The sequence below is a fragment of the Panthera leo genome, chromosome F3 (assembly GCF_018350215.1).
Source record: "Panthera leo isolate Ple1 chromosome F3, P.leo_Ple1_pat1.1, whole genome shotgun sequence".
Taxonomy (NCBI): domain Eukaryota; kingdom Metazoa; phylum Chordata; class Mammalia; order Carnivora; family Felidae; genus Panthera; species Panthera leo.
The window spans coordinates 68014701-68041476 of record NC_056696.1 but is presented as its reverse complement, the minus strand read 5'-3'; the positions used below and the strand labels follow the sequence as shown (position 1 = coordinate 68041476).

The 26776-nt window shown below is 57.6% G+C and overlaps 2 protein-coding genes and 1 long non-coding RNA gene across 7 annotated transcripts; 2 read left to right on the top strand and 1 right to left on the bottom strand.

Annotated features, from left to right (window-relative positions):
- Window positions 1–4531: 4531 nt before the first annotated feature.
- Window positions 4532–15054, top strand: FDPS (farnesyl diphosphate synthase). Of its 3 annotated transcripts, XM_042926172.1 has the most exons (11): window positions 4578–4619; window positions 5427–5642; window positions 5718–5880; window positions 7616–7756; window positions 12304–12384; window positions 12515–12637; window positions 13141–13229; window positions 13320–13392; window positions 14013–14090; window positions 14170–14304; window positions 14782–15054. In XM_042926172.1, exons 2-11 carry the CDS (start codon window positions 5464–5466, stop codon window positions 14980–14982), a joined length of 1263 nt encoding a protein of 420 aa, XP_042782106.1. In that variant the 5' UTR covers window positions 4578–4619; window positions 5427–5463; the 3' UTR covers window positions 14983–15054. The 3 variants fall into 3 exon arrangements, with proteins under 3 accessions (XP_042782108.1, XP_042782107.1, XP_042782106.1); XM_042926174.1 differs by lacking the exon at window positions 5427–5642 and having other exon boundaries at window positions 4532–4619; window positions 5739–5880; XM_042926173.1 differs by lacking the exon at window positions 5427–5642 and having other exon boundaries at window positions 4532–4619.
- A 271-nt stretch (window positions 15055–15325) lies between these two features.
- RUSC1 (RUN and SH3 domain containing 1) lies at window positions 15326–23259 on the top strand. 3 transcript variants are annotated; one of them, XM_042926110.1, is made up of 10 exons: window positions 15326–15417; window positions 16082–17539; window positions 18779–18877; window positions 19025–19101; window positions 19206–19380; window positions 19460–19565; window positions 19718–19764; window positions 20283–20832; window positions 21320–21448; window positions 22655–23259. In XM_042926110.1, exons 2-10 carry the CDS (start codon window positions 16168–16170, stop codon window positions 22821–22823), a joined length of 2724 nt encoding a protein of 907 aa, XP_042782044.1. In that variant the 5' UTR covers window positions 15326–15417; window positions 16082–16167; the 3' UTR covers window positions 22824–23259. The 3 variants fall into 3 exon arrangements, with proteins under 3 accessions (XP_042782044.1, XP_042782046.1, XP_042782047.1); XM_042926112.1 differs by lacking the exons at window positions 15326–15417; window positions 16082–17539 and adding an exon at window positions 18157–18198; XM_042926113.1 differs by lacking the exons at window positions 15326–15417; window positions 16082–17539 and adding an exon at window positions 18455–18605.
- Window positions 22786–23930, bottom strand: LOC122212333. Its single transcript, XR_006199100.1, has 3 exons — window positions 23757–23930; window positions 23072–23635; window positions 22786–22867 (listed from the first exon to the last, which is right to left on the bottom strand). It is a non-coding gene; the product is annotated as an uncharacterized LOC122212333 (long non-coding RNA).
- Window positions 23931–26776: the final 2846 nt, after the last annotated feature.

The following is a 26776-nucleotide window of genomic DNA, read 5'->3' as shown; positions in this document are numbered from 1 at the left end:
GACCACAGAGGACAAGCCAGGTGGATATTGAATCAGCCAGAAGCTCTCCTAGAGTTGGCCCTCCGCCTCCCCCTCTACCCACCACCTAGGAGGCCGTGCCCCTTCCTGAAGCGCCTTCCCCCAGCCTGCTCTCTGTATCATTTGCTCTCTGGACCTCTTGGGGATTCCTGCCACTCCTGGGCCGGTCTCTCCTCTGTATCCATATCCTTCGTTAATTTTCCACCTGCCCGCAGTCACTGAGCGAGCGGGACAGCAGTAGTGACCCAGGGCCTTGGCAGAGAGAGGGCAAGGGGAGGAAGGGGTGGGTCTGGGGGCAGAATCCACAGGCTCCTCAGAGGCAGCTGTGGTGAGGTGTGCAGATTCACAGGCAGATGAGGTGGACTCTGGGAGTGTCTGCATGTGACCTGGGTGGTAGTTTACTGGGTAATGACAAGGGACCTTTTCTGGGCCTCCCTCTAGTTCTCCAGGTAAAGCACATGATTTCTGATTTCCAGGATTTTTTTTTTTAAGTTCATTTATTTGTTGAGAGAGAGAGAGAGAGAGAGAGAGAGAGAGAGAGAGAATCCCAAGCAGGCTCCATACTGGCAGCACAGAGCCTGACTTGGGGCTCGAACTCACAAACAGCGAGTGAGATCATGACCTGAGCTGAAACCAACAGTCAGATGCTTACCAGACTGAGCCACCCAGGCACCCTAGCTGTTGTTGTTGTTTTTAATTGTAGCAAAATATACATAACACAAAATTTACCATTTTTAACCACTCTAAGTGTCCAGTGGAGTGGAGGTCAGTGCGTTCACACCGGGCAACCATTTCCACCATCCATTTCTAGAACTTTTCAACTGAAACTGAAACTCTATACCCATTAAACACAAACTCTTCATTCCTGCCTCCCCCAGCCCCTAGCACCCATCATTCAACTTTTGCCTCTACGAATTTGACTCCTCTAGGGACCTCATGTAAGAATCATGCATATTTGTTTTTTGGTGCCTGCCCTAAGTCCCTGAGCATGATGTCTTCAAGGTCCATCCACGTGGTAGCATGTGTCAGAATTTCCTTTCTTAATTTTAAGGCTGAAAAATATTCCATTTTAAGTATATACGATATTTTGTTTATCCTTTTGTCTGTGAATGGACCCTTGGGTTGTTTCCACCTCTTGGCTGCTGTGAATACCACTGCAGTGAGCATTGGCATACAAGTATTTGTGTGGGTCTTTGCGGTTCTGTGGGGTATATACCAGGAGAATTACTAGGTCATATGGCAATTCTATGTCTTATATTTTGAGGAACAGACCACTGTTTCCCACAGCAGGTGCACTATTTTGTGTTCTCACCAGCGATGTCTGGGGGTCCAACTTCTCCATATCCTCAGCAGCATTTATTATTTTCATTAAAAATTTTTTTCTAAGTTTTTTAATTTATTTGAGAGAGAGAGAAAGGGAGAGAGAGAGCGAGAGAGCGAGCAGAGAGAGAGCAGAGAGGGATGGAGACAGAGAGAATCCCAAGCAGGCTCTGAACTGTCAGCACAGAGCCTGATGCGGGGCTCAAACCTACGAATCATGAGATCATGATCTGAGCCGAAACCAAGAGTCAGATGCTTAACCAACTGAGCCACCCAGGTGCCCCTGTTATTTTCATTAAAAAAAAAAAAAATCTGTCTGTTGGAAATGCAAGCTGGTGCAGCCACTCTGGAAAACAGGATGGAGGTTCCTCAAAAAAAAAAAACAAAACAACTAAAACTAGAACTACCCTACGACCCAGCAATTGCACTGCCAGGCGTTTCTCCACGGGATACAGGTGGGCTGTTTCGAAGGGTCACATGCACCCCCATGTTTACAGCAGCACTATCGACAACAGCCAAAGGATGGAAAGAGCCCAAATGTCCATCGACGGATGAATGGATAAAGAAGATGTGGTATAATATAATATAATATAATATAATATATATAATGTATATTACATTATTACATTATTATACATTATTATATATAATATTACATATTATATATGTATTATATTATATATAATATATATAATATACTGTATATATATATAATATATTGTATATATATATTATATATATATACAATGGAGTATTACTCGGCAATCAAAAAGAATGAAATCTTGTCATTTACAACTACGTGGATGGAACTGGAGGGTATTATTAGTGAAATTAGCTAAGTGAAATTAGTCAGAGAAAGATAAATATTATATGACTTTACTTATATGAGGACTTGAAGAGACAAAACAGGTGAACATAAGGGAAGGGAAGCAAAAAGAATATAAAAACAGGGAGGGGGACAAAACAGAAGAGACTCATAAATATGGAGAACAAACTGAGGGTTATGGGAGAGGTGGTGGGAGGGGGGATGGGCTAGATGGGGGAGGGGCACTAAGGAATCTACTCCTGAAATCATTGTTGGCACCATATGCTAACTAATTTGGATGTAAATTTTAAAAAATAAAAAATAAAAAAAAAAAAATCTGTTTGCTTTTGCTATATTCATACTAATAAGTGTAAAGTGGTATCTCATTGTGGTTGATTTGCATTTTTCCCAATGACTGATGATGATGAGCATCTTTTCATGTGCTTATTGGTCATTTGTAGATTTTCTTTGAAGAAATGTCGTCTCAAGTCCTTTGCCCATTTTCTAATGAGGTTGTTTGTATTTTTGTTGTTGAGTTTTAGGAGTTCTTTATGTACTCTGGATATCAAACCCTTATCAGATACGGGATTTGGGAACATTCTCTTCCATTCTGTACACATTCTTTTCACTCCGTTGACTGTCCTCCGGTGGACAAAGGTTTTTAATTTTGATGAAGTTCAATTTACCTTTTCTTTTGCCATTTACACTTTTGGTGCCATATTTAAAATTCCATCACTAGGGGCACCTGGCTGGCTCAGTCGGTGGAGCATGTGACTCTTGATCTTGGGGTTGTGAGTTCGAGCCCCACATTGGGTGTAGGGATCACTTAATAATAAAAAATATTTAAAAAAAAAGAAAGAGTCCATCACTAAATACAAGGTATGAAGGCTGAGTCCTATGTTTTCTTCTAAGACTTTTTATGGTTTTAGCTTTTATATTTAGGTTTTAATCCATTTTGAGTTAATTTTTGAATATGGTGTGAGGTAAGGGTCCAACTTCATTCTTCTTTTGCATGAGGAAAGACAACTCAGTTTATCTAGTGTCATTTGTTGAAGAGAATGTTTTTTCCCCATTTAGTGGACTTAGTACCTTTATAAAAAACCTACTGGTCATAGATGTATGAATTTATTTCTTGACTCTCAAATCTGTTTCATTGGCCAGTATGTCTATCCTTATGCTAGTACCACATGGTTTTGATTATTATAGCTCTGTAGTGAGAATTTGAGCCTGAGTTGGGCTCTGTGCTGGCAGCTCAGAGCCTGGAGCCTGCAGCCTGCTTCAGATTCTGTGTCTCCCTCTCTCTCTGCCACCACCCCCCCTCAAAAATAAGCATTAAAAAAAAAGATTATTTGAGCTACCCAGAGTCCCTTGTAATTACATATGCATTTGCAGATTGCCTTTTCCATAGCTGGAAAAAAAAATCTGTTGGAATTTTGACAGGGATTGTGTTGAATCTGTCGATCGTTTTGGGGAATATCTTAATACTAATCTTTCTACTTAAGAACATTTCCCATTTATTTAGGTTTTCTTTAAAAATTTTCAGCAATGTTTTATAGTTTTCTATGTACAAGTCTTTTACCTCCTTGGTTAAATTTTATTCTTAGGTATTTTATTATTGTAGACGCTACTGAAAATAGAATTACATTCTTCCTTTTTGAGATTGTTTATTGCAGGGGCACCTGGCTGGCTCAGCCTTTAGGGCACAGGGACTGTTGATCTCGGGGTGGGGTGGGGGGGGGGAGAATCCTGAGTTTGAGCCCACGTTCGGTGTGGAGATTACTTAAAAACTAAAATAAGAAAGAAAGGAAGAAAGAAAGAAAAGGATTGTTCGTTGTCTGTGTGCCAAAGCACAACTGATTTTTTTCTATGTTGTTTTTGTACCCTGCTCTAGTAGCTTTAGCAGCCGTCTTGTGGATTTTTCCATAGTTAGGATCATGTCTCTGAAATACATATATTTTTACCAGTTCTTTTCCAACTTGGCTGTTTTTTATTTCTTTTTCTTATCTAATAGCTCTGACTTCAACTTCCAGTGCAAAGTTGAATAGCAGTGGTGAGAGTGGGTATTCTCCCACAATGACTTTCGCTCCTTAAAACAAAACCTACTTCTGTCCTCGGCGGTTTCGAGTTGCGAGAACCTTTCTGGATGGGTGGAGTAACCCCGAGTTGCAAGGGTGCGAAGAGAGGGCCTACAGGCACTGCACGCAGCCCTTCCATTGGTTGTCCCATGCAGGGCCCCATGCTCGCACGAGGGGATGCAGCCAATCAGCGTGGCTCGTCTCTGCCCAGCCAGCCCGCGCTAGATCGCGTCGTCCTGTCCCTCCTGCCGCATGCCGGGAATTGTAGTCTGATGGGGCCTTTCCTCCTAGAGCTAAGGGAGCTCGGGAACTACTAGACCCAGCATGCCGCGCGCGCAGCCCGGCGGCTTTCAGGAGTACCCCGCCAACACTCTGGAGCAGGAGCCGGCATCCGGGAGCAGGTGAGACAGGTCTCCGGCCGGCGCTCAGGCCGCGGTGGGAGGCTCGGCCCCAGCTCCGAGGCTGCACTTGGAGGCGCACGAGGGCCAATCTCTCGCGTCGGAGGCCCCGGTGTTGGGAGCCCGTGGGCCGGACTGGCTGACCCTCTGGGTGGGCGGAAGCCGCCGGGATGTGCGTTGTGCGCGCTCCGAGCCTCCCCGGCCGCCCGATGGCTGCTCCGAGGCTGGCCATGCGCTGCCTGGGACCACGGACCTCGTGTCCGTGGTTCCCGGGGTTGCGGCGTAGTCTGCGTCCTCTTGGGGTATCTCCGAGCCTGCGCACCCCCTCCCCGCCTCCCAGGGGAGACCTGGGTTCTAGATTTGGCTCTGCCACCGGTCACGTATCTTCCTGCCTCTTCGAGATTCCGTCTGGCCTTCGCGAAATAGGGTGCTTTAAGGATCCTCCCAGCCCCTGGTCCTCAGGTCCTTCAGTCTGGGCTCTTCCAGCTGTGCTCCAGGACTTGGGGGAAGAAGCCAAGGCAGTAGCAATTCCAGAGGTTCCCCGCAGGGTTGACGTTGAGGGGATATAGTTGGGTGGCATTAAGTTATTTTAAGTGCGTACCTAAGTGCCATCAGTCGACTTCCAGCCAGCCGGCCAGCCGTACTCCCCCCCCCCCCCCCCCCCTTGCATTAACTTCTTCCTGTAAATGCCCTGGAGCCTAGCTCGGGAGAGGGCGGGGCATTCTGGGCCCCGAGGTGAAAGGCTGGGGGTGGTGGGGGTGACCTGGGGAGCCGCAGCCGAGCATCTGCCTGTGGTGCTTGCCCCTGCAGGGAGTGCTCAGTGCCCCCTCCCTATGCCACCCCTGCGATGCCCCTGTCCCGCTGGCTGAGATCTGTGGGGGTCTTCTGGCTGCCAGCTCCCTGCTGGGCGCCCCAGGAGAGGTGGCTGGGTTCCCTCCTGCGGCCCTCCCTGGTGCACGGGTGCCCAGCCCCGGGGGCCTGGCACGGTGCCCGCTGCTGGTGCCAAGCGTGGACAGAGGAGCCCCGGTGAGTGTGGTGGGGTGAGAGGCTTTGGGGAGGGGAGCAGCGCTCAGGTTTCTGACTTGTGCCTCCTCTCCTCAGAGCACTTTACTCCTCCCTCAGAATGAATGGAAACCAGAAATTGGACCCTTATGCCCAAGAAAAGCAGAATTTCATCCAGCACTTCTCCCAGATTGTCAAGGTGCTGACCGAGGATGGCACGGACCACCCAGAGATAGGAGATGCCGTTGCCCGGCTCAAGGAGGTGAGGGATTTGTGACTTCAGAGAGGGAATCTTTGGTTCATTCTATAAGCGTCTGGGGGTCCTGGCTTATAGGGGGGGAGCTGGCTTTTACCTGAGTGGCTCTGGGTCTCCTCTGGAGGGGGCGGGGCCTGGGCAGGGATACTTAGTGCTTCAGGACTGCTTTGCATGAAGGGCGAAGAGGGTGAAGGCTTTAATCTGGTAAGTCTTTGATTTTGTTGAGAAAGGGAATTAGGTGTCCGAGGTCACAAGATGCTATTTTGACAGGGACCCGGGAGGAAGGCAGCCTGAGGCGGGCCAGGTGGAGCTAGGGCATCATCAGAAACCCCTGCTCCAGGAGAAATCTGGCTGGGAATTCTTTTTTTTTTTTTTTTTTTTTTAAATTTTAGAAAAAGAGAGAGTCTGAGCAGGGGAGAGGGGCAGAGGGAGAGAGAATCACAAGCAGGTTTGTGGAGCCTGACACGGGGCTCAGTCCTACAACCTTGGGATCATGACCACGACCTGAGCTGAAATTGAGATGCTCAACTTCCGGAGCCACCAGGCGCCCCCTGGCTGGGATACTTAAGTTGCCTAATTCTTTTATTCTTTTGGGGGGTATCTAGTAATTCTTTTTTTTTTAATGTTTATTTTGGGGGGGGGGAGGGGCAGAGATAGAGGGGGACAGAGGATCCCAAGCAGGCTTCACACTGTCAGCACAGAGCCAGACATGGGGCTCGAACTCATAAAGCCGGAGATCATGACTTGAGCCAAAGTCGGACGCTTAACCGGCTGAGCCACCCGGGCGCCCCTATTTAGTAATTTTTATAAATACTGTTGAAGCTAGGAAAAGGTTTGCCTACCCTGGGATGGAGACTACAGGGGGAGGTGCTCCCAACGCATTAGAGCCTGTGGACGGCAGAAGGCAGAAGGCAAAAATGGAGTTCCCGGCAGGAGGAGACGCCCCTGGAAGGCTGGGGGGTGGGTCCCCTCCTGAGCTCTCTTCTGGCCTACTTTGGGGCCTTGTCTTTTTTTTTCTTTAATGTTTATTTTTGAGAGAGAGACAGGAGACAGAATGCGAGTGGGCGAGGGGCAGAGAGAGCAGGAGACACAGAATCGGAAGCAGGCTCCAGGTTCTGAGCTGTCCGCACAGAGCCTGACATGGGGCTTGAACTCATGAACTGTGAGATCATGACCTGAGCCGAAGTTGGACACTTAACTGACTGAGCCACCCAGGTTCCCCGGCCTTGTCTTTAATACAGTGAGAGAGGCTTTTCACTTGCAGGCAGTTTGAATTGTGGATAGGAGGAGGTGGCTGGGAAGCATAGGAGAGGTGGGGACGGGGCAGGAACCTGGGAAAGAGAGACCTGAACTTGTCAGCCATTTCCGTGGCGTGAACCCTTGCCTCTGGGTTCAAGCCCTGCTTTGGGCTCGGGGACAGATTTTGCTGTGCAGTATGGAGGCTTTAAATTTACTGAGGAATGCAGTGCCTGGCTAGGTCAGTCAGTAGAGTGTGTGACTCTTGATCTCAGGGTTGTGAGTTCAAGCCCCATGTTGGGCATGGAGCCTGCTTAAAAAAAAAAAAAGGAAAAGAAAAAAAGTGTACCGAGGAAGACCACCCAGAGAGGGCTGGGGGCGGGGGAGCCACTCCAGAGACTCCCTGGAGGAGGAGCCGTGGTGGTTGGAAGGGAGAGAGGGTGGGGAGCAATCTCGGAGTGGGCCCTCCGCGAACGCGCCGCCCCGCCCTCCCCCCTGCGCCCAGGTCCTGGAGTACAACGCTGTCGGAGGCAAGTACCAGCGGGGCCTGACGGTGTTGATAGCCTACCGGCAGCTGGTGGAGCCCAGGAAGCAGGATGCCGACAGTCTCCGGCGGGCCCTGACCGTGGGCTGGTGTGTGGAACTGGTGAGAGGATGGGGCGGGGGAGCGGAGGTTTTACCAGGGCGGGGGCATCCTGGGGGCGGGGAGGGATGAGCCGGAAACTGGTTTCTCCACGTGTTTCTGTGCGGCACTAATCGAATTTGGACACCGAATTACCCCAGGGTTAACAAATGTGCAGAACCTCGTGGCCAGGGGGTACATATTTAGTCCACAAACTAGCGGTGGGCCAGGGCCTTGGAACTGGACATAAAGGTGTCACCTCTGGGGCACCTGGGCGGCTCATTCTGTTGAGTGTCTCTTTGTTTGTTTTTTTGAAATGTTGATTTATTTTTGAGAGACAGAGAGAGAGCGGGTCGAGGTGGAGGAGCGTGACGGCAGAGGTCCCGACTCGGGGCTCAAACTCTTGAATGGTGAGATCATGACCTGAGCTGAAATCAGACGCTCAACCAACTGAGCCGCCCAGGTGCCCCGAGCATCTAACTCTTGATCTCAGCTCAGGTCTTGATCTCAGGGTCATGAGTTTAGCCCCTAGCTGGGTTCCATGCTGAGTGTGGAGCCTACTTAAAAAAAAAAAAAAAAAAAAAAAAAAGTCAACTCTCTCCTCCGAACAGAGGATAACCACGCAAACGGTGTTGTTCTTCCAGAAGGTTAGTCCAAAGCAGAGACTGGAAACTTTCAGCCCACTGGTAGTTTTCAAAAATTAAGGGCCCTAAATTTAATTAAGAAGAGATGTCACATAAAACCCCAGATTTCTGGCATTGCTTGGAAAATTGCTAGATCCGGGCCCAGATACCCACGTAGCAACAACTGGCTGACATTGAATCATAGCCGCTGACCCCACAACAGGGCACGTGCTCTCTTGTGTGGCTCCGTCCTGCTCTGCTTTGCTCCAATCCCCTCGTCTCCTATGCCCGGTTCATTTGGCCCTTGAAGGGGCATTGTTTCCTGGCCTGGCCTAACGCCTTCACTAGTGACAAGGAGACTGGGTCCCAGGAGGGGTGCCGGGCTCTGAGGAGGGTGGCAGTGAGCCCAGAAGGGAAGACTCTTAGGACATGAGGAATGACGGACACGCTGAGGCTTGTGGCCTGCCTCAGGGGAAGACGTGATGGGCTCGGGGTCAGCCATGCCGCATTCTCGGTTTGGTTTGGGCAGCGCGGGCGGGACTGTGGCGTGTGGCTGCTGGAAATTCCAGTCTGTAGCTTGTGAGTGAGATGGGGCTGGAGAAGAGGGATTTGCCTCCAAGGAGGTAAAGGGATAGTGGCATCACTGAGGGAGGGTGATGGGCAAGGAGGCCCAGGGCAGAGCAGGGGCGCAGAGCTCGGGGACCAGGCGGGGGAGGATTTGAGGGCCCAGTGGTTCACCTGCTGGAGATAATTGTCATGAATTAGAGCTGCACCTGTGAGCGTTTCGGTTTTTAAACGTGGCGGTAGCGCTGTCCCTTCCCCAAGGTGCTTTTGAGCTGTCCCCCATTGTTTTTGTTTGGGTGATTAAAAAAAAAAGTATCTTGAGAGAGACCGAGAGAGCATGAGCGGGGGGAGGGGCAGAGAGAGAGAGAGAATCTCAGGCCGGCCCCAGGCTGTCAGCACAGAGCCCGATGTTTGGACTCCCGAAACTCTGAGGTATGACCTGAGCCGAAACCAAGAGTCGGACGCTCAACCAACTGAGCCCCCCAGGCGCCCCTTGTTATAATCTCTGCTTTTATCTTTGTACCTCTGCCTCATTTCCTTCAATCTCTTACTTTTCTATCTCAGGATTCACCTCCTAGACACGAGGACATTTGCCCGTATATCCTCAGTACCGTGATCACTCGTGTCTCAGTTCATTTGGGCTGCTACGACAAAATAACACGGACTGGGGTAGCTTATAAAGAACAGAAGTTTATTTCGCCGAGTTCGGGGGGCTGGAGGTGGGAGATCACGGCACTAGGGTGGTTGGTGAGGCCCTCGTCCTGGTCCTGGGGCTGCGGCGGGGGGCACCTTCCTGCTACACCCTCTTGTGGCAAAAGGGGCCGGGGACCTCTGGAGGCCTGTCGTGAGGGCCCTGTCCGGGTGCCCGCACACCTCCCGGAGGCCCCGCCTCCTCATCCACGGTTAGGATTTCAACATACACATTTGCAAGGATACATTCAGGCCATAGCAACGTTCCGGGGTAATTTATTTAACGTGGTACAGTGATATTATCTAATGTATATTTCTTTTTTTTTTATTTCATAAACGCCAAATTTAATATATTGTCTGGTGGCTTTAGGTCATATTCCTTTCTCCTTGACCTTAAAATTCTTCCAATATCCATCCCTCTTCTGGCCTTGGGAGAGTCTGATGAATTTTTTTTTTTTTTTTTTAATTTACATCCAAATTAGTTAGTATAGAGTGCAACAGTGATTTCAGGAGTAGATTCCTTAGTGCCCCTCCCCCAGTTAGCCCATCCCCCCTCCCCCAACCCTTCCTGTAACCCTCAGTTTGTTCTCCATATTTATGGGTCTCTTCTGTTTTGTCCCCCTCCCTGTTTTTATATTCTTTTTGCTTCCCTTCCCTTATGTTCATCTGTTTTATCTCTTAAAGTCCTTGTATGAGGAAAGTCATATAATTTTTGTCTTTCTCTGACTAACTTCACTTAGCATCATAGTCTCCAGTTCCATCCACGTAGCTGCAAATGGCAAGATTTCATTCTTTTTGATTGCCGACTAATACTCCACTGTATATATAGACCACATCTTCTTTATCCACTCATCCATCGAGGGACATTTGGGCTCTTTCCATCCTTTGGCTGTTGTCGACAGCGCTGCAGTAAACGTGGGGGTGCACGTGTCCCTTCGAAACAGCCCACCTGTATCCCGTGGAGAAACGCCTGGCAGTGCAATTGCTGGGTCGTAGGGTAGTTCTAGTTTTAGTTTTTTGAGGAACCTCCATCCTGTTTTCCAGGGTGGCTGCACCAGGTTGCATTCCCATAATGTAGATTTCATAGTTAAATTTCCTCATTGTCCACAAAAAGTCCATTCTAAGTTGTTGTTTGTTTTTTTTTTAAATACTCAGGATCCAGTCAAGAGTAATGGGTTCTTCTTCGATCTTTAATCTTTAATTTTTTTTTTTTTTAACATTTATTTATTTTTGAGACAGAGAGAGACAGAGCATGGACGGGGGAGGGTCAGAGAGAGAGGGAGACACAGAATCTGAAACAGGCTCCAGGCTCTGAGCGGTCAGCATAGAGTCCGACGCGGGGCTCGAACTCACGGACCTCGAGATCATGACCTGAGCCGAAGTCGGACGCTTAACCGACCGAGCCACCCAGGTGCCCCTTTAATCTTTAATCTTTAGAATAGTCCCTCCAGCATAACTGACTAATACTGTGGATAGGTTTCTCATTTAGTTGACACTCTGGTACTGTTGTGTATTTTTTAAGTCCCCTACAAAACAGGAAGTGCAGTTGGGTTCCGAACTGCAGTGGGACGGAGGAGACTGAGGGAAGCCGCAGGACGAACGCCCCTGGAGACCGTGTGGGTTGAGTGGGAACGGTTGGGACCAGGTGGAAGAGAGTGGACCGGGGGCTTCAGCGGAAGCATGTCACTCAGAGTAAACACTATGTACGTAGGACACGTGCCTCCGATGTGGGGGCCCAGAGCCTGCCCCAGGGTGAGGGCAGACATGGCGGTGTGGATGGACGCCTCCTTCCCCGGGGATTCACGTGGGAAAAGAGCAGCGGCCACCTTAGTCCTTTCTGTATGGGGCACGGCAGAGCCGACGGGTGGCGCTGGGGGCTCCGAGCGAGGCAGGGCCGCTGGTGCACAGAGTTCAGGGCGGAGTGAAGATCTAAACCGTGTTCTGGAAGGCCATGTTCGAAGTCTCGGAACCTGACTACAAGAAGTATTGGGGTACGCGGCGGCGTTTCGCTCTCCGTTACACATGCATTTGTTACACATCGGCTCCGGGGCCGGCTGTTTGAGCCTCTGGGAGCTCCGGGGGGGGCAGATGTTGGCCTTGCCTCCGAGGACCTCACAGCCCGCTGGGAAAACTCGTGTATCCTGGGGACCTCAGGAAGGCTGGGACTTAGAAGCCCTGGGCTGCTGTTTGAGTGGTTAAATGGTTAAGACCCATGGTGAAAGTTACCAGGGGTCAGACTTCGGTTCTGTCCCTATTAGACCTGCACCCTTAGATGAGCTCCCTGAGGTGGGGCTTTGTCCCGCACACGGGTGTGTAAGCAGAGTGCCCGGGGACGACACGGGAACAGCTGCCTTTTATTCCAGAAGTCAGGTAAAGTCAGACTGCATGAAGGAATCTTCCCTTCAGCATTCAAGGAAGTTTTTGGCCAGGGAACAGTCTGTGAAGATCTAACCTCCCTGACCCCGGGGTCGTCTAGGGCTGCGTGTTTGGGGATGTCCGAGATCCGTTGGGAGTCTCTCGCTCTGGAAACGAGAGCTGTGACCCCACGTTATACCTGGAACGCCAGATCCAACGAAGTCCTAGGATTTCCCGAAGTCCCACAGCACAGCACAGATGTCCCGGCCGCTCCGTCACCGGCAGAAGGAGCGCCTCCGAGGAGACCGAGGGTCTTACCCACTCTTCCTTCTCCTGTAGCTCCAGGCTTTCTTCCTGGTGTCGGACGACATCATGGATTCATCCCTCACCCGGCGGGGGCAGGTCTGCTGGTACCAGAAGGTGCGATACTACTGGGCGAGAAGCCAGCGGTGGGCGTGGCAAAGGGCCTGGGGCGGTGGTGGCCTCGAGCCCGCCGAGGTGTCCACGGTGGCCAGAGATTGACCGCACGTTTCTTCTGCGTCCCTGACAGCCAGGCATAGGTCTGGATGCCATCAATGACGCGTTGCTTCTGGAAGCATGTATCTACCGCGTGCTGAGGCTCTACTGCCGGGAGCAGCCCTATTACCTGAACCTGATTGAGCTCTTCCTACAGGTGTGCTGCAGGCCTGGCCTCCCTGGGCCACTTTCATCTGGCTGCGCTCGGGGCGCGGGAGAGCGCTGGGTCTGCCTGGAAGGGAGCAAAGCAGGCAAGGGTGCCAGGCAGGGTGGTGGCAGGAAGGGCTTCCCTGGTCTCCGTGATCGGGTCAGTATGGGCCATGAGGCTTGGGGCCCTCTCCCTCTTTTTTTTTTTTAATTTATTTTGAGAGAGTGAGCGAGTGAGCCACTGGGTGGGGGAGGGGCAGAGAGAGGGGGAGAGAGAATCCCAAGCAGGCTCCCCACTGACCACGCAGGGCCCGATACAGGGCTCGAACCGTGAGATCATGACCTGAGCCGAGATCAAGAGTCAGACGCTTAACCAACTGTGCCCCCCGGGCACCCCAAGGGCCCTGTCCTTGCTGCCTCTCTGACTGCCCGTGGCATGGGATGTGGGTCCCAGGATTTCAGGGTTTCCCAGCCCTGGAGAAAGGCAAGGTTATGGGCCATCTTCCTCCTCAGAGTTCCTATCAGACTGAACTCGGACAGACGCTGGACCTCATCACGGCCCCCCAGGGCAATGTGGATCTCAGCAGATTCACTGAAAAGAGGTGAGGGACGGTGGGAAGTGCATCTGGACGGCCCGGGAGGGCTGTGCTGGGCACTGCCCTTCTGAGCGGTGTATCTTCTCCCCTGCCCAGGTACAAGTCCATCGTCAAGTATAAGACCGCTTTCTACTCGTTCTATCTTCCTGTGGCTGCCGCCATGTACATGGTGAGTGAGCCTCCCCACCCTTGCTGCCCCCGATGGGGCTTTTGGACAAGAGGGCACAAAGCAGACATCTTCGGGCAGTCTCGCGCCCCCACTGCGTGGCTGTGTGGCCTCGACCAAGCCACTTAAGCTGTCTGAGCCTGCTCTCAGCTGTAAGATGATAAAGTTCCCTCCCCAGGATTTTTATGACCATTAGCCAAGGCAAGGGACGTGAAAGCAGTCAGCCCGTCGAGTCTGGACGGGAGTGGGGAGGAGGTCACACGGTGTGATGTGGAGGACCCTGGGCTAACTGCCTGCGCAGACCCCGCTTCTCCATTTCCCTTTTCATCGCGCAGAAGTGGTAAATGGTGAAGGGTTAGGAAGAAGAGTGTTGCCTGGGGTCCGCAGGCCTCTGGGGCTGACCCGCCTCTGCTGGCCCTCACCCGGAGGCCCCGCTGGCATAAGCGGGTAGAGGTTGGGACGGTCCAGACGCCCTGCATCCGGGCGGCCAGGCATGTCTGAAAGGAGAGGGGAGACGATTTGGGGGCTGTGCTGAGGCCAGCCCCCCCCCCCCCAGAGCAGCAGCAGCAGGGAAAGCGGAGGCCCCACTGGAGTTGGGCTCACCGCTCCCCTTTCCGCCGTAGGCGGGCATCGATGGCGAGAAGGAGCACGCCAGCGCCAGGAAGATCCTGCTGGAGATGGGGGAGTTCTTCCAGGTGCAGGTAGGAAGGTGCCGGGGGGAGCAGGCCACAGCTTCCTGTCTCCGGATCCTCTCCACTCTGCCTTTTCTGCTCCTGCCAGGATGATTACCTTGATCTCTTTGGGGACCCCAGTGTGACAGGCAAGATCGGCACGGACATCCAGGACAACAAATGCAGCTGGCTGGTGGTTCAGTGTCTGCAGCGGGCCTCTCCCGAGCAGCGCAAGGTCCTTCAGGTGCCGGAGAGAGGGCTGTGGACCTGGGCTCGTAAGGAGGGGGACGGGGCAGTGATTCTCAAGTGGGGGTGCTTTTGCAGACGTTTTTCTGTTGTAACTTGGTGTGCGCACGCGCTACAGGTGCCTCCTGGGTAGAGGCCGGGAAGCCGCCAAAAGCACAGAATGCACAGAACGGCTCCCCCCCCCCCCCCCCCCCCCCCCCCCCCGCGGGAGAGTCTCCAGCCCTGAGTTTGAGTAGTGCCCAGGTTGAGAAGCCCCGGGGGAGAAGAAACTGAGTCCTGAGCCAGTATCTGGGCATTTGGGGTGGGGAGACGGAAGTTCAAGATCGGAGGCGCTCAAAGACCCTGGAAACCGGAGGCGGGAAGTAGTGACCAGCGATAGAGCTGTTCCGGAATCTGTGCATGAGGGGCGTGCCGGGCACCCGGAGGCGCTGGTGGGGTAGGCTGAGCCCGTTCTCCTGCCCCCAAACCCTTCCAGGAGAACTATGGGCAAAAGGAGGCCGAGAAGGTGGCCCGGGTGAAGGCGCTCTACGAGGAGCTGGAGCTGCCGGCCGTGTTCGGGCAGTACCAAGAGGACAGCTACGGCCGCCTGATGGGCCTCATCGAGCAGCACTCTGCGCCCCTGCCCCCGGCCATCTTCCTGGGGCTGGCGCACAAGATCTACAAGAGGAAAAAGTGACCCGGGGACCGGGGACCGGGAGGGGTTGGGCGAGGCGGGGCCGCGAGGCGCTCAATAAATTGTCGAAGCTTGTCGTGGTCCTGTTCCTGCTGTGCTAGTCGGGGGCGCGGCTCCGGCCAGGGTGGGCAGGGGTGGGGGTGGCTGCACGGAAGCGGGGACCAGGGGGCCTTGTCTTCGGAACCCCTGAGGACCGAAAACCTAAGACCTCGAAAGCTGCACGCTGGGCCTCGGTGGGTGACACAGGCGCGACGTCAGGCGCTGGGGGCTGGGTCTGAGCCACGCCACGCCCATGCGTGAAGGGGCGCGGCTGCGCAGCGCCGGCGGGTTGTCCCAGCGGCCCCCCCCCCCCCCCCCACCTTCCAGTCTGTGCGGTCCGGCGGGGACCTTGGGAGCCGAGGAGGAGCCCGCTGCAGCGGCTGCGGGAGGAGGCCCCTGGTGAGGAGGGCTCGGCCTCGGGACGCGAGAGAGGGGGGGCGGGAGAGGGGAGCAGTGAAGCTGCATAGAGGAGGAGCGGGGCGGCGGCTGGGTGATGGGGACCAGCGCGGAGAGAATGGACGAGCACGGGGTCCCAGCGCAGGTGCACCGAGGCCGCCGAGCTCCGTGCCGGCCGACCTGCCACGCGGACCCGACACGCTGCCCCTTTCGCGCATTGAGCGGCCAGACGCGCCATCCCCCACCCGGCTTCAGAGCATCTGGGCGGGGCCTCCCTCGGCCCCTTCCCCTGGGAGTGAAGGGCAGGCTGGGGAAGGGGCGGCGGTGGGGTGGGGTGGGGCGGGGGGACAGGGCCAGACCGCAGCAGAGACGATCTGGGGCTCCATTCCGGGCCCCATCCTTTTTCAAGCCCCCGCACCTCCACGGAGATCCAGAGCGCAGCCGCATTCTCTGACCCTCCCCGCCCCATTCCCGGGGGGCTCCCTTCGGCTCCACCTGCAAATACTGCAGTGGAAACTAATGGTCAGTCGGTGGACATTTGCATCTCATTTAAATATTGTCCGAAGCGGCCGGCGCCTTTCATGCCTGCTGCAGCTGTCAGTCACCTCGGTGTCCTTCCCGCGGCCCGCGCCCTCTCTGGCTGGGTTTCACCGTCCCTGTCTTCCAGGTCTGCGTCTGCGGTTGCCAGGTAGGCGGGTGTGAGAGGCCCGATCCTCCTGATTGTCGAGAGGCCATCCCGTCGCCGGCGGCACAATGCTGTCCCCTCAGAGGGCTTTACTTTGCAACCTCAACCACATCCACCTCCAGCATGTCTCTCTCGGCCTGCACCTGTCCCGCCGTCCTGAGCTACGGGAGGGGCCCTTGAGCACGTCCCCTCCCCCAGGGGACACCGGGGGCAAGGAGAGCCGGGGCCCCTGCAGCGGGGCCCTGGTGGATGCCAATTCCAACAGCCCAGCCGTGCCCTGCCGCTGCTGCCAGGAGCACGGGCCAGGCTTGGAAAACCGGCAGGACCCGGCCCAGGAGGAAGAGGGGGCTGCCTCCCCCTCGGACCCGGGCTGCTCCTCCTCGCTCAGCTCCTGCTCAGATCTTAGCCCTGACGAGACCCCCGTCTCCGTGTACTCGCGGGGCCTCCCTGGCGACGAGCATGTCCGCCCTCGGCCCAGCATCACCCCCCTGGAGCAGGGCTCCCCACTGGCTTCCGCAGGCCCTGGCGCCTGCTCCCCGGACAGCTTCTGCTGCTCGCCCGATTCCTGCTCCGGAGCGTCCTCCCCTCCGGGCCCTGGCCTGGACTCCAACTGCAACGCCCTGACCGCCTGCCTGGAGCCCCCCTCCCCGGGGCTGGAGGAAGACGACGAGGGTGGGGAGCAGGACCTCCCTGCCTCCGAGCTCCCAGAGGCGGATGATGATGATGGGAAAACCGACGCTGGGAAGACGGAACCCAGCTGGAAAATCAACCCTATCTGGAAAATTGACACGGAGAAAGCGGAAGCCGGCTGGAGAATCGCGGAGAACAATAACTCTAGCTGCAAAATCAGTGGGCATAGTAACTCCAGCTGGAAAACGGAACCCGGACAACTCGACTCCGGGCGCAAAACCGCCTCGGGGGTAGCCGACCCCGGCTGGAAAGCAGACGCGGGGAGAGCCGAGGCGGGGTGCAGGCGTGACGTCAGCGAGGAGCCGGCGGCTCGCCGGACCGTCACGTCTTTCCACGAGCTGGCCCAGAAGCGCAAGCGGGGCCCGGGGCTGCCCCTCGCGCCGCAGGTCAAGAAGGACCGCAGCGACTGGCTCATAGTCTTCTCGCCCGACAGCGAGCTGCCCCCCAGCGGCTCCCTGGGCGGCTCCCCGGCGCCGCCGCGGGAGGTCACCACCTTCAAGGAGCTGCGGTCCCGGAGCCGCGCCCCGCCCCCGCCGCTGCCGCCCCGCGACCCCCCGGCTGGCTGGGCCCTAGTGCCGTCCCGGCCCCCGCCCCCGCCCGTCCCGCCGCGGAGGAGGAAGAACCGGCCCGGGCTGCAGCCCATCGCCGAGCGGCCGCCCGAGGAGGGCAGGCCGGGCAGCCCCGCGGCTGGAGAGCAGGCCCCGGCCGCCCGGGAGCCCGAGGAGCCGGGCGCGCAGGCCGGCCGTGCGGGTAAGCGGCCGCGGGGAAGCGCGGGGCGGAGGCGGGGCGGGGTGGGGGGGGGGCCGGGCTGCGGCCCCGGCCCCGCCTCCGGCCCGCCCCCTCCGTGGGTGCCGCCCGCCGCCCCCCTCCCGCAGACCGCCTCCCCCCCCCCCCCCCCCCCCCCGGCCGCCGGCGGCGAGCGCTCCGGGAGGGGACCCTGGGGGGCGCCGCCGGGCCGCGGCACTAACTCTCTGCTCCCTCTTTCTCCGCCCGCCCCGCCTGGCTGCCGCCCCGCCCCCGCCGCCCCGCCCCGCCCCCCGCTGCAGCCGGTGCCCCCCCGCCGCCGCCGCCGCCCGCCCCCCGGGCCGCGGCCGACGCGCGCCCCCTGCTGGAAGGCGCGGGCGCGGTGGGAACCCCGCCTCGGGCCGGCCCGCCCCGCGCGGGACTGCGGCTGCTGCCAGTGCGCCTGTCCCCGGTGGGCGCGCAATCGCCCCCGGCCCGGGGGGCCCTACCCTGCCTGGCCAGCCCCGAGCTGGCACTGCTGCTGTCCCCGCTCTTTCCCAGAAGCAGCACCTTCCCCGCCGCGGCCCCCCCGCCCCGCCAGGTGCCCGCCCCCCCGCTGCCACCGCCGCCGCGCCCGCCGAAGGCCCCCGGCCGGACCAGGAGCCCGCCGCCTCCGCCCAGGCTACGTAAGACGGACCCGGGCCCGCCCGCCCCCCGCGCCCGCCGCGGGGCTGGGCCCTGGGCCTCGAGGTCCGGGCGTGGGGGGCGCGGGCCGAGGGCGTCCCAGCTAGCGCCGGGCGACGGGCCTCGGGTCACGCCCCCTGCACACCGGGGCGGGGGGGGGGGGTGTGCTGGCCGCGCCTCGCTCGGGGGGTGGGAGAGAGGCTGGCTCGGGACCCGGTGGGCCCCGCCCGCGCCTCCCAGCCTCCCGATCCTCGGCCGCCCCTCCCGCTGCGTCTCCTCCCACTCCCGGAGGTCGGTCTGTCTGTCCGTCCATTGGCCCAGGCCCCCCACGTGCTCCCCGGGCTGCCCTCCCTACACGCGTCCGGCCGGCGGGGAGCGCGCAGTCCCGCCCGGGGCCTTCGGGGCGGAGGTGGGCGCGGGTGCGGGCGGCGCGCGCGGGACGGGGCGGGGTGGGGGGGGGGGGCGCTGCGCCTGGCCCTGCCCCCGGCCCTGCCCCCTTGCGGCCTGCGGGCGACCTGTGCGCCGGCCCGGCGTCCTCGGGTCACCCTCGGGTCACGCCGCCGCGTTCTTCCTTCACCCCAGCCCGGAGCTCCTGGTCGTTCGCCGGCGCCCCCGGGGCCCAGCGACGGTGGATGGCAGAAACCCAGGGTGGGGCCGGCCAGCTGCAGGAGCAGAAGAAAGGTAGGACGCTCGGACTCTTGACCCCGGCTGCCGAGTCGGCTGCGGCTGGTGTGGGCGCCCGGCCCCCGGGGTCACGGTGCGCGAACCGAGGGTCTGCGGGGCCCTCGGGTGAGCGCGGGCACCGACCTCCCTGCCCGGCCCTCTTAGGGCTCCTGATAGCCGTCAGCGCCTCGGTGGATAAGATCATCTCGCATTTTGGGGCCGCCCGGAACTTGGTTCAGAAGGTGAAGGTGTCTGTGGGGGAGGCAGCGGGGGCGAGAGGGGACCCCTGGGGCCCGCACGCGCGGTTGGCAGGGAGGCCGACGTGCCGCGTTGTGCCCGCCCCCAGGCGCAGCTGGGGGACAGCCGGCTGAGCCCAGACGTGGGGCACCTGGTGCTGACCACCCTCTGCCCGGCCCTCCACGCCCTGGTGGCCGACGGGCTGAAGCCTTTCCGGAAGGACCTCATCACCGGGCAGCGCCGGAGCAGCCCCTGGAGCGTGGTGGAGGCGTCGGTGAAGCCAGGTGGGGCGGGCCCGGGCGGGGCGGGGCGGGGCGGGGGCGCGCGCAGGCCTGGGCCCGGCTGATAACGCGGCGTCCGCAGGCTCCGGCACCCGCTCGCTGGGGACCCTGTACAGCCAGGTCAGCCGTCTGGCCCCGCTGAGCAGCAGCCGCAGCCGCTTCCACGCCTTCATCCTGGGCCTCCTCAAGTGAGTGGCCCTGTTTTCTGGCGCTCCTCCCAGCCGCGGGGACCTCGCGGGTGCACTGGTGGGACGCAGCGGTGCTCTGGTTCCCAGAGAGGGCTGTCGCCTCTGCGAAGCTCATCTCTCATCCCGAACTCCGTTTTTCCTGCCACCCCCAGCACGAAGCAGTTGGAGCTGTGGTTTTCCAGCCTCCAGGAAGACGCAGGTCAGACCCTGAGCCGCAGGGGGGGGGGGGGGGGGGGGGGCGGGCACCTCTCCTGTCGGTCCCACTGACGTCAGAGTGACTTTGGCCCCAGGCGCGACTTTGATTACCCTGCCGCTTCAGGCTTTCAGTGCTTCCCGTTGCCCATAACAGGAGAGACCCAAGTCCTCACCGACACCTCCAGAAGCTTGGTTAGCAGGCCTCTGCCTTCTTGCCCGGCCTCCAGGTCTGGGGCTCTCCCCAGGCCCCGGGGCAGTCTTCTTCCCCATCCTTCCTGCCCCACGGCCCTCCTTGGGTCGTCTTTACCCCAGGAGGCCTGTTCATCTTCATCCCTCGCGTCCTCCTTCCCTGGGGCTCCGGGTTGCTCCCTCGGCCTTCAAGGCCCCCTTTCCCTCGTGCGAGTTATGTGCCACCCTTGTTCCGTGGGCCCTGGTTCCGCTGGGGCAGGGGCGCGTGGGCTCTGTGCCCCCAGCGTGGACGGAGGCCGGACCGGGGCCCGACGGCAGCCTGCACGTCCCCAGGCCTGCTGTCCCTCCTGTATCTGCCCACCGGCTTCTTCTCCTTGGCCCGCGGCGGCTGCCCCGCGCTGACCACCGAGCTGCTCCTGCTGCTGCAGCCGCTGTCCGTGCTCACTTTCCACCTGGACCTGCTCTTCGAACACCACCACCACCTGCCCCTGGGCCCGCCTCCCGCCGCCCCCGCCCCGGGCTCGCCTCCGGCCCTGCAGCACACCGTGCGGGCTGTGCTGCACTGGGGGGGGCGGCTGGCCCAGAGCCTTCGGGGGGCTTCCGGGGAGACGCCTCCAGGCCCTTCAGCTCCCGCGAGCCCCCCCGCACCCGGCGGCTGGTGGGAGCAGCTGACCCAGGCCTCCCGGGTCTACGCGTCCGGGAGCGGCGAGGGCTTCCCTCTCCCCCGGTGGAGGTCCTGGCGTCCCTCCGGCACCGCCGAAGGCGCCCAGGACGGGCCCCTGCCCGCGGAGGAAGCGGCACCAGGCAGAGGCGTGTGGCTGGGGAGACTGTTTGGGGTGCCGGGGGGCGTCACAGAAGCCGACGGTGGAGCCTTGAAGTCCAGGTAATGGGGTAGCCGGGCCCCTCCAGGACTCTGGCCCCTTCTCAGAGCCCCCAGCCATCCCAGTTGGAAACTATAGAGACCGCTTGCGCCAGAGGTTGGCCGGCTTGTTTCCCTAGGGCCCGAGCGGCAGGTGGTTCCCGTTAGGCCCGCCCTGCACGCAGGTGCCCTCCGTGCTCTTGCCCTGGGGTTTGGCCACGGTGGCCTCGGCCTGTCCAGTGAGCCTCGGGGCCTCCCTGAGCCCGCTGGTCCCAGAGGCCCCTTCCGGGGCATCAGTGACCTTAGTGGGCAACCCCCCCCCCCCCCCCCCCAATCACCGTGAGGGTGCCTGTGTCCCGCAGCTGCCTCCGTGCTCCCAGCAGTGACCCGTCCCTGACCTCTTTTGAGTCAGGCGCCCCCCCCCCACGTCTTCCCTCCTCCCAAACCCCGGGTTCTTGGGTTCTTTTTCTGGATGCCCGGTGACCCCTGTGACCCTGTGTCCTTCGTCCAGGAGACCGTCCAGCTGGCTGCCGCCGACAGTGAGCGTGTTGGCTCTGGTGAGGCGGGCGCCACCTCCCGAGACTCTGTCTTCCCCCGAGGAGCCTGAGGCCGCAGCCCCGAGCGCCTCGCAGACCCACAGGTCAGGAGGGCGGCTTCTGCTTGGGGAGAGTGGGGGTCACGGGGGTCGTGGCGCAGAGGCCTGGGGCCACGAGGTCAGCTGGTGACCAGTGTGCCCTGCTGCCTCTCAGCCCGTTTCTCTCTCGTCCGTTGGCGATGGTCTTAGGAAGACTAAGCCTAAGTGTGTGAGGCCTGTGGTGCCCCGCGGGTGCCTGGGACAGGTCACTTGTTGCTGTCCTCTGAGGGGTCATGCTTCCCTGAGGGTTTTTCAGGTTCAGACCTGCTTCTACTCCGGAGTCTGGCCTCAGCCTGGTTGTCTCAGTGCACCGAATTAGGTTTCTTTTCTTTTCTTTTTTTAAGCTTATTTATTTTGAGGGAGAGCGAGCGCGAGTGCAGGGGAGGGACAGAGAGAGAGAGAGAATCAATCCCAAGCAGGCTCTGCACCGTCAGCACAGAGCCCCATATGGGGCTTGAACCCATGAATCGTGAGATCGTGACTTAAGCGGAAATCCAGAGTCAGCCGCTTTACCGACTGCGCCACTAGGCGCCCCTGAATTCAGTTTCTTGGCTTTTCCTTCGCTCAACGATTCTTTTCAAGTCCTTCTTACGAGCCGGGCGTTATGCTCTGGGAGGGAACGCGAAGGCACGGGCACTGGAGTCCGTGCCCTCACGGAGCTCGTGGCCCAGGGAGGACCCCGGTGCAGGAACGCGCAGTCCCGAGTGGTGGATGCTCTGGGAGGGGAGGACTGAGTCCCTCGGGGCCAGGTCTGGGGGCGCAGCTGTGTAGGGGGTACCAGGGTGACGGCAGCAGCGAGATGCCTGAGGCCTCAGTGGCTGGGAGGAACCCGGACTCCATCCTTGAGGCCCTGGGAGGCAGCCTGGGGGGGACGGGGGCAGGGAGAGGTGAGCAGACCCTGCCCTGGGGCCCAGGAGTGAGGACGGCAGTGGCGTCCAAGAGGAGGGCAGATGGAGTGAAGGAGATACAGGCGCCAAACAAGTTTTTCGGGGGGTGGGGACGATTGGATGTGGGGTCAGGACGCTGCACATTCTGGCAGGAGACCCCCCCCCTCCCCCCCGCCCAGGGTGGGGGAGAGCAAGGGGGTGTGTTTGCAACCGAGGGGGCCTAGGAGGAGGAACTGGTCCTGAGGGGGGGACTGGTGGGGAGGCCGGGCAGGCGGTCCCCACGCCTCTCCCGGAGCCTCACCTGGCCTGTCCCTCCGGTCCGCAGGGCAGTGCGCGCGCTCTGTGACCACACGGCCGCGGGACCCGGTCAGCTGAGCTTCCGGCGCGGGGAGGTGCTGCGAGTCCTGGGCACCGTGGACGAGGACTGGCTCCGCTGTGGGCGCGATGGCGCCGAGGGGCTGGTGCCCGTGGGGTACACGTCTCTGGTCCTCTAGGCCGAGGGCCTTTCCGGCTGCGTCGCCCCCCCGGGAACGGTGACCTGTGCAGGCGCCGCAGAAGCATTGGCCTGTCTGCAATACGACCTGTCGCCCCCCCCCGACCCCCCCGCGTCCGTGTCTGCCGATGTGAGATCCGCTCTCCATCCTCCCTGAAACCTGCTCGTCTTCTAAGTACGAAAGGAATTTCCCTCCACCTCCCTCCTCTTCCCACCTGCGTAAGGAACCGTTTCCCTTCCCAGCCGCACCTCTGCCTTCGTCGTCTGCGAGCGGACCGTCCCCACACTGGAAGGGCCTGGTCTCCTTCCTGCGCATGGACACCCCGCAGCGCCCACGTTGCTTGTATTTATTCTGTGCTCCCGACCCCCCTGCCGGGTGGGCCCGTGGTGCCGGTCCGCCCGCCCCTCCTTTGTCCCAATAAAGTGTGGGCGCTGAACGTGTGTGTGTCACTGGCTCCAGGGCAGAGGCTGCGGGTCGGGGAGAGGCCCCCTCCTGCCGGCCCTGGGTCCTCACTGCTCCCCGCGCCGTGGAGAAGCGGCCGATTGGTGCAGAACCTCACAGGTGCTCCTCGGTGGAGGCCTGACTGCGTGTCTTAGGAGCCCGAAGGGACCAAGGCGGGTGGGGAGGCCTGGGCTTCCCGACTGTGCTCCCACGACCCCGACCGACGTGCTGGGCCGGATTAGCGGGTTGCAGGGAGGGACGCCCTTCCAGGTAATGTGCCCACTCTGCGGTGACAGAGGTTCAGACAGCACAATAAGGGGACGTCTGTTACTCCGTGGGGAGCGTCACCAGGAAGTCAGAGGACAGGACACCTAGGGGAAACAGAACCAGGAGAGGAGAAGATGCTGACGTTTTCCTTTACCTTGGGGCAGGAAGGTCAAGGGGATGACAGGCTGGCGCAGGGAGAGGGTGGCGTGGAGCCTGACGCCTTACACTTTTGCTGTTTCCTGACTTCCTGCTCCCGTTCCTAACTTCCTGCTCCCCATTCCTAACTTCCTGTTCCCATTCCTGACTTCCTGCGCCCGTTCCTGACTTCCTGCTCCCGTTCCTGACTTCCTGCTTCCCATTCCTGATTTCCTGCTCCCCGTTCCTGACTTCCTGCTCCCGTTCCTGACTTCCTGCTCTGGTTCCTGCTCCCCATTCCTAACTTCCTGTTCCCATTCCTGACTTCCTGCTCCCTGTTCCTGATTTCCTGCTCCCCGTTCCTGACTTCCTGCTCCCATTCCTGACTTCCTGCTCCCGTTCCTGCTCCCCGTTCCTGGCCGGCTTGTGTCACTAATCTTGCTCTGATTTCGTTTTGTGTCTGGCTGCCCTCCCAGTGTCGCTGCCCTCCCAATTTCAGGCCTAAGTTTGCATTTCAGGTGTGCTCTAGCGTGGCGTTCACTCACACCGGATTCTGAGAGCCGCTGGGACCCGCCAGCTGCAGCCTTAGGGCAGCGCTCCTTCACGGAGGCTCTCCAACTGCTTTCTCCTCCTCTGGCGTTTGAACTTAAGCAGTACTTGTGGAAGACTACTGTGACTTTGGCTTTGTGACCAGTGTTTCCCACAGGGAGGTCTGCCCAGTGAAACACCGTTCCTGGGTATGCCACGGAGCTGTCATGTTCCAGGACCCCACCTGCCCTGTCCTTCTGACTCCTGTCCCCATGTGCTAGGTGTTACAGTGCGTAACTCTAACAACTGGGAAGTGTCCTCAAACGATATTGCTGAGATATGGTGATATTTGTGGTCACAGCCTAATGGGTCTCAGGCTTGTGTAGGCAGTAAGAGTAACAGACCTCCTTGAAGGACATCATGAAACAGACCAAATGTTGATACGGAATCAGCTTTGCACTATTCCATTTAAAAAAAAAAATTTTTTTTTTTTTAACGTTTATTTATTTTTGAGACAGAGAGCGACAGAGCATGAACGGGGGAGGGGCAGAGAGAGAGGGAGACACAGAACCGGAAGCAGGCTCCAGGCTCTGAGCCATCAGCCCAGAGCCCGACGCGGGGCTCGAAGTCACGGTCCGTGAGATCATGACCTGAGCTGAAGTCGGACGCTTAACCCACTGAGCCACCCAGGCGCCCCCTGCACTATTCCATATTACCTAGAACAGCCGTAGTAGGTACCAAAGGCTAAAAAGTAATGAAGGGTACAAAGTTTAAGAAAAACTGCCAACGTGCTGCCTTTGCATCGTGATGAGACTGCATCCTGTTGCCTGACAACAGGACAGCCTCTCGTCCTCCTGGGAGCTGACAGACGCCGAGCTCTTCGCGATCATCTCTTTTTTTTAAAAAGTAATGAGTTGAAAGTCATAATTCCAACACAGGTAACATACTTTGCTATATTAGTTTTAGATGTACAATATAGTGATTCAGTAATTCTGTGCATTACTCGGGGCTCATCATGTTAAGTGGACTCTGAATCCCTGTCACCCATTTACCCATCCCCCACCCACCTCCCTTCTGGTGGCCACCAGTGTGTTCTCTCTAATTAAGAGTCTGTTTTCAGGTTTGTCTTTTTTTTCTTTTCCTTTGTTTTTTAAATTCCACATATGAGTGAAACCATACGGTATTTACCTTTCTCTGGCTTATTTCGATTAGCATAATACCCTCTAGACCCATCCATGTTGTTGTAGATGACAAGACTTCATTCTTTTTTGTGGCTGAGTAATGTTCCAATGTATGTGTATACGACTTCTTCTTTATCCATTCATCTCTCAAGGGACACTTGGGCTGCTTCCATAATATGGCTACTGTAAATAATGCTGCAATAAACATAGGGGTGGGGGGCCCTGGCCCGCTGGGTCAGTGGAGCATGTGACTCTTGATCTCGGAGCTCTGGGTTTGAGCCCCACGTTGGATATAGAGATTACCTAAAAAAATCTTAAGCTCCCCCAAACCATAGGGGTGCATGTATCGTTTCGAATAAGTGTGTTTGTATTCTTTGGGTAAATACCCAGTACAGGAATTACTGGGTCATATGGTAATTCTATTTTTTTTTTTTTTTAATGTCTATTCATTTATATTTGGGAGAGTGAGCGGGGGAGGGGCAGAGGGAGACCCAGACTCTGAAGCAGGCTCTGTGACGTTAACACAGTGTAGAGCCCGACTTGGGGCTCAGACTCACAAACCATGAGATTATGGCCTGAGCTGAAGTCAGATACTTAACCAACTGAGCCATCCAGGTGCCCACCATCTTCCACAGTGGCTGCACCAGTTTGCATTACCACCAACAGTACATGAGGGTTCCTTTTTCTCCATGGCGGTTTCTTGTGTTTTTTATTTTAACCACTCTGACAGGTGTGAGGTGATACCTCATTGGGGTTTTGATTTGCATTTCCCTGATGAGTGATGTTGAGCGTCTTTTCATGTGTCTGTTGGGCATCTGGATGTCTTCTTCGGAGAAATGTCTATTCATGTCTTACGCCTATTTTTGATTTTTTTTTATGTTGAGTTGTAGAAGTTCATTATATATTTTGCATACTAACCCTTTATTGGATATATCATTTGCAAGTATCTTCTCCCATTCAGGAGAATGTCTTAGTTTTATTTTTTTAATCATTTATTTTTAATGTTTATTTTTGAGAGAAAGAGAGAGAAAGAAAGAAAGTGCGTGCGCAAGTCAGGGAGGGGCAGAGAGGGGGACAGAAGATCCAAAGCAGGCTCCACACTGTCAGCGCAAAGCTAGACATGGTGCTCGAACCTATAAACCGTGAGATCATGGGGGGGGGGGGGGGGGGGGGGAGGCTGAAGTGCGACGCTCAACCGACTGAGCCACCCAGGCGTCCCTAAAGATTTTAAGTAATCTCTACACCCTATGTGGGACTCAGAACCCCCGAGATCAAGAGTCACATGCTCTCCCAACTGGGCCAGCCAGGAGCCCCAGTTTTGTTGTTTCCTTTGATATGCAGAAGGTTTTTTATTTTGATGTAGTCTTAATAGTTTACTTTTGCTTTTGTCTCCCTTGCCTC

Excerpts from the sequence above, each read along its gene's own strand:
- FDPS (XM_042926172.1), top strand. The coding sequence starts at position 5,464 with ATGCCCCTGTCCCGCTGGCTGAGATCTGTGGGGGTCTTCTGGCTGCCA. Across the intron at positions 7,757-12,303 it reads TGGGCTGGTGTGTGGAACTG|CTCCAGGCTTTCTTCCTGGT; the intron begins GTGAGAGGATGG and ends CTTCTCCTGTAG. Across the intron at positions 14,091-14,169 it reads GGGAGTTCTTCCAGGTGCAG|GATGATTACCTTGATCTCTT; the intron begins GTAGGAAGGTGC and ends TGCTCCTGCCAG.
- RUSC1 (XM_042926110.1), top strand. The coding sequence starts at position 16,168 with ATGCTGTCCCCTCAGAGGGCTTTACTTTGCAACCTCAACCACATCCAC. Across the intron at positions 17,540-18,778 it reads CGCGCAGGCCGGCCGTGCGG|CCCGGAGCTCCTGGTCGTTC; the intron begins GTAAGCGGCCGC and ends CCTTCACCCCAG. Across the intron at positions 19,381-19,459 it reads GGAGGCGTCGGTGAAGCCAG|GCTCCGGCACCCGCTCGCTG; the intron begins GTGGGGCGGGCC and ends CGGCGTCCGCAG.